The sequence below is a fragment of the Erpetoichthys calabaricus genome, chromosome 12 (genome assembly GCF_900747795.2).
Source record: "Erpetoichthys calabaricus chromosome 12, fErpCal1.3, whole genome shotgun sequence".
NCBI classification, from domain to species: domain Eukaryota; kingdom Metazoa; phylum Chordata; class Cladistia; order Polypteriformes; family Polypteridae; genus Erpetoichthys; species Erpetoichthys calabaricus.
The window spans coordinates 105,189,594-105,199,144 of NC_041405.2; the positions used below are offsets into that span (position 1 = coordinate 105,189,594).

At 36.2% G+C, this 9,551-nt stretch overlaps 1 protein-coding gene across 1 annotated transcript in view; it reads left to right on the plus strand.

Annotated features, from left to right (window-relative positions):
* Nucleotides 1-1,753, plus strand: part of LOC114662473 (transmembrane protein 182-like) — a 43,587-nt gene extending 41,834 nt beyond the window's left edge. Inside the window, exon 5 of the mRNA XM_028815951.2 lies at nucleotides 1,284-1,753. Coding sequence (XP_028671784.1) covers nucleotides 1,284-1,507 — 224 coding nt within the window. The 3' untranslated portion in view covers nucleotides 1,508-1,753. The remainder of the gene's footprint in view (nucleotides 1-1,283) is intronic.
* Nucleotides 1,754-9,551: the final 7,798 nt, after the last annotated feature.

Below are 9,551 nucleotides of genomic sequence, written 5' to 3' on the forward strand. Positions count from 1 at the left end.
AAAAATAAAAAGAGGAATAAAAATCATTACCCCGAAAGCGGACAGTAGACGTCACGTAGTATATGTGTACCAAATTTCTGGTCAATAGGTCAAACAATTTGCAAGCTACAGGTGATTTAAAATCCTGGACAGACAAACAGACAGCCACGGTAGCGTATTACATAAGAAGATAGTGTGAGTTGAGACAAGTACGTGTAGTGTATGACTTTTAGTTGAAGCATACCATGGTTTGCATAGATTGATGAGGAGTGTATTTCATCAATGGCTGATTTCCATTCTTTATGGGAAATTTAAAATGAAAGGCCCTGTTTCCAATGTTGATTCAAGTCATCTGGAAGGAACACAATGAGAGATAGTGGGGAAAATGCAGAAATATTGCATATATCTTCATTATTTAAAATCAGAATATCTTCTTACACCAATATTAAAGAAAGGTTAGGGAAGCTGAGAGGTATCTTTTAGGAAAACATCTGAATTGTATATAACACAAGAAATGGGTTGCTGGAAAATCACACTGAAGATCTAACTCATAACTTAAGAAAGGGAATTTTAAATAGAAAAGAATGATACTAATTAAAAAGGACTAATTGAGAAAGTGATAATCACTTTGGAGTCCATTAACTGTCACACAGAGGGAAGTAGCTGATGACCGCAGGGGTCTCTGACTTGGGTTTTTGGAGGCTCTTTAAAGCTGTTAATGGAAATTGTTATTTATTTATGTTATCTACTCCTTGCTTCATTTTCCTAAGTTAATGAGGCACAATCACCAGTATATATAAAGGACTCGAAAGAGTCATTCATCTTTTTTATTTCCTGTATTATCTATTTACATTTTTCTTTTATTAAGTTTTATTATAGGTTTGTCTGATGACTGTTTTCTATAGGATACTCAATAGTAGTGTTAACATTTGTAAGGTACAGTCTGTTGGAATACATTTTTTCTTGGTAGTCATTACAAAATACATCTCAAAAGATGGCACTTTGCAAATATTAATGCTGAATACTTCCAACAAAGTGTAACCATCAGACAGACAAAAATAAGCTTATATATACAGTAGATAGATACTCTGAAAAAGATACAAATCATTGAGTGGATGTTCATTTTGTCAACACTAATACTCCCAGCTGATGAGTTAATATATATATATATAGTCTCTTGTTCATCCGTTGTAAAACATATAGCCATTTGTCCTAAAAAGACCTATATGGCATACATACTTCTTTGTTTTATGCAACTTTTTAAGACAGCCTCACTAAATCTTTAATATTTCCCCTTGTTGCAGGTGGTCTCTTCACCCTGGTGGTGAGCCTGTTTATTGTGTGGAAGGAGGTGGCTGCTGATCTGCATAAATACATTCTTCTCGAACGTAGTGAAGATTGCCAGGAGATGTTGGTATCAGTGCAGTATGGGTGGTCCTTCATGTTTGCTTCTTCTGGAATTCCATTGACTCTCCTTTCAGGGCTACTCTTTTACCTAATTGGACGACATATTCAAAGAAACAAATGAGTGCCCAGAAGCTAGTATACATTACTGTAATTATAGTCCTTTATATACTTTATATTTATGAAAAGGCAGAAAGTTGTACATACTGTTGTGACTATATGGTGAGTCTTCCTCTTTCTGTAATGGATTTGCTTTAATGTTCATATGCCAGCATGACACCGGAGGTAAAGCAGTACCTAAAGCAATGATACGTTTACTCATAAAAAAATGATATGAATTGTAGATGACTGAACTGTATGCACCACAATTCAGATGCACCCCAGCTAAGAAGCTACAATATAAACATCTGATTTTTTGAGAAAGGGTGTAATTGTGTTTGTGTATCTGTAAAAAAAGAAAACTGAAACAAACATGCAACTCCTTAATGGAAGTACTTCCTCTGTTTTAAAAGCATTCTATTGTTTGCTGAAGATTACAAAAACTAGAGAAGTAAACACATGGGTAACTTGTAGTATAAAAATAAGTTCTCTTCAATATTAAACATTTTATAATGTAATGATGTAAAGGAAAAAGAATAAAACATTGGACGTAAGCCCAGCTCCTCAATTTAATTATGTTTGGCAGTTTGGAATATTTTCTCTTGTGTCTTTTATTTTATTTTATTTGACCGTTTTTGCCAATATTGACATCATATAATTTGCAGACATACTAGACACATGATTTTTAAGCATGAGGAGTTGAAAAAGCTTTGAGTTTGCCTAACTACCTTTAAAAATAAAGGAAGTACTTTTTCTTGTGAAAGAAATACAAGTCTGGTTTGGATAAAAATGTCAGGTTTCCTATTAAAGCCCTTTCCTACCTACATTTCTTGCTTTGTCTCTTTACAAAGCTTCACTCAGCCACTAAAGGTTTTGATTTCTGGTTTGTATAATTAACTTCTGCACCTCGGTAAAATAAACCAATAATATGCCATTCTTTATGAGTCATTCTTGTTGGTTTCACCTAAGAACTGTGGCACTAATACAACCAGGATACTTTAAAAATATAACTAAACAAATTACAAGATACATACAAGTTGATTTTAGAAAAAAGGCTAAGAGATGAACCAATGTCTTCAGCTACAATAGTGACTGACCGCTTTGAATTACGTGACACAGGAAATTAACAAGGCCTAATCCTAGCCAGTAAATTCACACAAATGGAGTTGGCAGTGAAAGAGAATGACGTCAGTGACTCAGGCTGCATAGTGGCATCGTAGAAAGGCACATCTTAAGTTTCTACCCAAACCTCAAAGATACAACATGTACAGACGGTGGAACAAATGATTGGAGTCATTCATCTTTTTTATTTCCTATATTATCTATTTACATCTTTCTTTTATTAAGTTTTAATATAGGTTTGTCTGATGACCATTTTCTATAGGATACTCAATAGTAGTGTTAACATTTGTAAGGTACAATCTGTTGGAAAACATTTTTTTTTGCTACAGACATTACAAAATACATGCCAAAAGATGGAACTTTGCAAATGTTAATGCTGAATATACCCAGCAAAGTGTAACCATTGGACAGACAAAAATCAGCTTATATATACAGTAGATAAATACTCTGAAAAAGATACAAATCTTTGAGCGGATGTTCATTTTGTCAACACTAATACTCCCAGCCGATGAGTTAATGTGTAGTCTCTTGTTCATCAATACTGTGGCACTAACACAACCAGGATACTTTAAAAATGTAACTAAACAAATTACAAGATATATACAAGTTGATTTTAGAAGAAAGGCTAAAGGAGATGAACCAGTGTCTTCAGCTATAATAGTGACTGACTGCTTTGAATTACGCGACACAGGACTAACAAGGCCTATTCCTAGCTAAGACATTCCCACAAATGGAGTAGGCAGTGAAAGAGAATGACGTCAGTGACTCAGGCTGCATAGTGGCTTTGCAGAAAGGCACATCTTAAGTTTCTATCCAAACCTCAAAGATACAGAATGTACAGACTGTGGGACAAATTAGTTTCTCCCGCTACTTACACAAATAAATAAAATACTTAAGTGACAGAAAAAAAACCACTGTTGTAAAGTATGGTGTGCTGTCATCTAGTCAGTAACAAAACGATGAATAAGACTTTAACAAGTGATCAGCTAGCAAAAATAACTAACAATGGACTGAAAAATTTGGGCAATCACTTTTGAAAAGTTAAGTGATCTATGTTCTGTAATCAAATTAAAATTTGAAAATAATTCAATATGGTGATAAAAACAAATCAGAAATGTTCTGGTAGGCAGTGTGGTGTAGGGGTTAAGGCTTTGGACTTCAAAGCCAGAGGTTGGGGGTTCAAATCCTGCTCCTGACCCTGAAAATGAGCAAGTCGCTTCATCTTTATGTACTTCAGTCAGAAAACCAATTGTATCTCAAACGTTGCAAGTCACCTTGGATAAAGATGTCATCCAAACAACTAAGTAATAATGATAATCTGGACAGAAAAATTTGACTAGCGCGATCTAGAAGCTCAAAAATAGTTATTTGCCAGAGTTCATGGAGTATGTAAGTGCGTGAGTGCGCTTCACAATGGACAGGTTTCCAATCTAGTGGTGGTCTCCACTTTGCATTCAGTGCTGTCACAACATGAACTAGAAAAGTAGCTGAAGGAATAGTTGGACAACTGCAAAAAATATAATTGTGAGAAAAAAATTAAGTGATGTGACCAGTTAGAAAAGTGTGTAATGGTATGATGTACTACAAAAAATGGAGTTTCAGAAATTTCAGAATTACATATCATACAAATAAATATTCCTAAAAAATGTATAATAAAAATCAGATATGTCATTTTCTAGCCTGCTTGAGGAAAATATTAAATTCTGGTTTAAAAACAATAAAAATTAATTCTGGTGCTGAGTGTGGAAATACACGCGGCAATCTGTTGCATCTGTAAAATAAACCCTATGAAAAATGAACATTTCATCTTGAGATGACTAAGATCAAATGTTTATTGTAAGAGATATCAGAATGGACGGAGCACTCTGATGAAAAACAAACTCTTGAATTGTTTCTTGATAAGGGAGACAGCTGGGAAAAACGTTCCTTTAGCTTAAAATTCTGACTTGTTTTATAACCAGGAGGTGGATGATGAACTTAAGTTTATATTTTATATTAGACTGATATGAGTGAGGGATGTTAGTTTTTCAGTGCTCTCTGGTTCTTACATCTCAGGATTCAGCATCAGGATTTATTTAAAATCAATAATGTTGTTACCTCTCCAAACAAGGAAGGCGCAGTAAATGTTTAAAGAGACCAGATATTTATTTTCAGTTGCACATCTGCACTAAAGCTTGAGAGAGGTTGTCATCTTTCATCAAGTTTGAGAAGATCATTTTTGTGTTCTTTGGCAAAATGTCTATAAGTGACATAGCAAATATATTTATGCCTTGAAAGGAAAACTCTCACAATGTCATCTAACTAACATTTGTTCCATTAAATGAACAAGAGATGATTTTTGAGTAAAGTTAGTAAAGTCCCATTTTCATAAAGTTCAATGATAGGCTTGACTAAACATAACATAACCTGAAGTTCTCAATCCAGAAGCAGCAGTCGAGCAGAAGAACACAGCCTGTGACAGAGTGTTAATTCTTTCCAGGACCCACTCCTTCACACTCCTGCTCACATTCACATTTTGGAGATTTGGGAAGAAAACTAGAATACGTACAGGAAAAAATAAATCACAAAAACGAACAGAATGTGCAAACTCCCCGCAGGATTTACAAGCTCAGAGCTGAGTCACAAATTTTCCAGGCAAAAACGTACAAACAAGATACTGTATTTGTGGGACAATCTGCGACTTAGCATCCTCATTATCGTCAGGTTCTCACAAACATTTACTCTAATAAACTGGATGTCATTGTTCATTGAGTGCTAATACCCACTGGACACAGGATAGAAAGGAGACGGAGCATCCACCATTTAGTGACAGACTAGAGTGTGAGGATGTCAGCTCTGATTGACGCACAAGTGGCCTTCAACCAAGGGACGCATTCTGAGGCCACAAAACATAAAAGGACCAAATGTGGGAGTTCACTCTAAGGTAAGCTAACCAAATGAATAATTATTCCTAGAATGAAATGGAGAGGAAAGAGTGCAAGGTGAGAAATATAGAGAAATTACTACAATTAAGCATAAAAACATAGCAGCTTAAGTAACATGTTAATAAAAGTTTTTAATTGTGATAGATAGATAGATAGATAGATAGATAGATAGATAGATAGATAGATAGATAGATAGATAGATAGATAGATAGATAGATAGATAGATAGTATATTATTTGTTCCAATGGGGAAAAGAGGAGCCTTTACAGAAGCTCAAGAAATATTATAATAAATAACAATAAAACACCTCTCAAATACACACAAGAATTTAATAAAAGAAGATAAACTTCTGATTTGTCTGAAGAGAAAAGTCACAGTGAGACATTATAAAGACATATTGCTGTGTTTATGTAGGAGCCCCACTAGCGTTTTTTGAATGATTTGTTGGCTGAAAGTCTTCAATAATAGTGTGTTACTGAGCGGATGTACAGCATTGTTCAGATTGACTTGTCTTCATTCTCTCCTCCAGAGGGTCAAGAGACTGCCCTGTTAATCAGCTTGTTGATTCGGTGGACCTCTCTTGAAGTGATGTTAAAAGCCTACCATGCTACAGTGCAGAAAATCACAGGGGCCATCAGAGTTATAGAACATGTAAAAGATGTCACTGACCACATTAAAGGAGTGTCTCCTCCTAAGAAAAAAGAGCCTCTTCTGCAGTCTCTTATACGGTTCTTCTCTGTTGTATTTATTATGATTAGGTAGAACTCTGTCCTATGAGACAGCTAAATAATATCATATTTGTTGCTATTAATGTGTTATTAATTTTCTAAGGACCTCAAGCCTAGCTGCGGCTAAACTCATTCATTTTACCTCAGCCGGTCTGATTTCATGTACTGTCTGTCTGCTCTTCATCAGACTAGTAGTTAATGACATACTGTATGTCAAAACCTATCATTCACGTTTGACAAGGCTACAGTTCTTACAGTTTAAAATGTTTCAGGTAATCACAAAATGTCTTAGGTTTCAGTTTACAGCATCAGAAACTAATTTTACATATTTTACATGGGGTAAAAGTGGAATTACAACTCACGTCAAACGATTTTGTATTTTGAAAATAATTTTTCAAAAATACAAATGCATCATTATGTTATAAATATCAGCGGGAAATAGTGGTATTATTGAGGAAACTACAACAACATATGCAATTTACTCTTAAACAGTGATCAAACTTTTTTGCCAAATTCCAATTTTTTTTAATAGTTCATGATTTCTTTTTTACTTCTTCATGTAATTCTTTTTATTTGGAAACAAAACATTCTAACAAAACATGCATCAATCAAGCATATGGAAATGACATAACAAGTACAACCGAATGCTTTGGAAGCAATGCGTGAAACTCAATACAATATATATCCCTAGGCTTGCTCTTATTTACTGTACGTTAGAACATTATAACAAACCCTTTTTCATAGTCTGCATGCCCAGCGTGCTGAAAGACCCTAAGCGTTCACAACAGATGGCAAACAAAACAAGGAGTCTGATCAAAAGCTTTATTATCAGCTTCAGCTTAAAATGAGTTATTTGCCTTAAGGTATGTCAAAACTGGAGCAGGTTTAAGATAAAGTTTGTGTTTACTGTATATGATAATTAGTCCATTTAGAATATACGCTTGTTTTGAGGAAGCAGAAAAATCAGAACACTAGAATTCAGCCCAGCAAGTTCATCCATCCCATTCACTGAGATTATCCAAAATAACATCAAGCTAAGATTAAAGATCGCTCAAGTCCTACTCTCCACTAGACTGCTTATTAATTTATTTCATATGTCAACGGCTCTTTGTATTAAAAACAACTTTCTAATATTTGTCATGTTATCTATCAGTATTTGATGAATATGGCCCAGAAATGAAAGGTTTCAATATTTACAGATTATATTAACTTTTCAAATGAGAAAAGGTTCTTTTAAATACAGTAATAGTAATTCAGACCTGAAGTTCCTGATCTAAACGTAGAGCATACCTGTATTAGGTGAATCATACACAACCATTAAAATTAAGAAGACTGAGTACATGGAGTGTGGTCCGCAGACCAACGGCACCATCGTTATTGGTGGCGAAGACCTGAAGAAGGTTGCAGACTTCAAGTATCTTGGCACAGTCATCAGCAGCGATGGCAACCTGTTCCCTGACGTCCGTGCAAGGATCAACACTGAATGGTTGAAAAAGTGACAGGTCATCGGAGTCCTATGCGACCGCCGCATGCCAGACAGTCTTAAGTCCAAGATATACAAAACAGTGCTGCGCCAGTTGCCCTATATGGCTCAGAGTGCTGGACAGCTGCTGCAAAGCACGAATGGGCCCTCAGTGTAATGGAAACATGGATGATGCGGTGGTGCCGTGGTTTGACGAGATGGGACCATGTCATGAACAATGACACCCGGAAGAGGATGGGGGTTCCACCAATCATGGAGAAGGTGCGTGAGGCAAGGCTACGATGGTATGGGTATGTCGCCCGCGGTGATGAGAACTCAGTGACCAGAATGGCGCTGCACCTGAAGCCCCCAAAGCAGATACCCGCAAGGAAAACCGAAAAAACATTCGATGGGCTGGATCAAGGAGGACATGAAAATCGCTGGTGTTGCCCCAGAGGATGCCCTGGATTGCGCCAAATGGAGGAGACATTGTAGACAAGTGGACCCTGCAATCACATGGGAATAATGCTAAGAAGAAGATACACAGCCATTAAAATGATAGTACAGCACAAGAAAAAACATGAAACACTTCTATGTGAGCTAATCGTGCACAAAGTATAGCAACATAGTAAAGCATTTGAAGTGGCTACATGTGACAGAATTAATCAGAATGCAGAGTTACTATCGTGTTGTGGTCTTCTGATGGGATGTCAGTTTACATGTCCAAACAAATTGCCCCTTAGGTGCGACATGCATAGTAAAAAGCACATAGGCAAATGAATCAATAATGACATGAAACACTTATTTAAACAAAATATTCATTAAAGCAGAAAATAAAGATAAGAAAACAAAAAACACAACCAATATTAATATTTAAAAAACCCAACCAAAGGGTTAAGTAAGGAAGAAGACACTTTGTAATGACTTCTAAGGAAAAGGCAGATGTGCTTTTTAAGCAGAGATTGAGAAGTGAAATGTGTTATGCTTCTCCTAGACTTAGGTTCTAACGTCTCTCTCTTTTTCATGTGTTTGTGATGTTCTGTGTGTCTTTTGGGTGGTTCCCTAAGAGGCAGGGTCATCTATCCATCAGCACAAGGTATTGCCCTTATTGCTTATTTCCTTTGCAGTTCATTGAATATGCTGGTGATTATTCTGCGCTTTGTGAAATTTACTGGATTTTTGACCTAATGCTCTGTTTTTGATCTTGTATTCTGGAATTTTGATTGGGATATGTTTGCCTTGGATTGTTATTTGTGCTTTTCAGAGCTACAACATCTTCAAAACATTTTTTGTATTCATATTTTTTTATATATGAAAATCCTGTGTTTGCCCTTCGTATCTCAGGAGGCTAGGTAGTTTCCCCTTGTAGTAGCCCTTTTGAGTATTTTTGAGGACTGTTGTGCTTAGAAACTCATTAATTCTGTGGTAAAAAAATCAGGCAGCAGACAGAAAAAGGTTTGGTGATGCCCACTCCATATATTGAAAAAAAAAATCAGCAAAAGAAAAGAAACACATTTTTACATAAGCAGAGTTCACAACTAAACTAACTAATAAGTTGAGTCTGCTCTATAAATATGGTGGATAGGAGGAAGAGGTGGAGTCACGGCAGCTGGGACAGGAACTGATGTGGCGGGAAGGTGAATTCTGGGCACGGGAAATGATGTCATCAGGGTTTGCTGGAAGTGATGTTAATGGGTGGATCGGTGGTGATGTCATTGAGAGGCAGGACCTTTGGCTGAACTGAAGAAGAACAAGAGGAGGAAAGGATCAGGTGAGAGCGCCAAACCCTGGACTGGCTGATGAACAACACTACTTGAGCCTGTAAACTGTCCC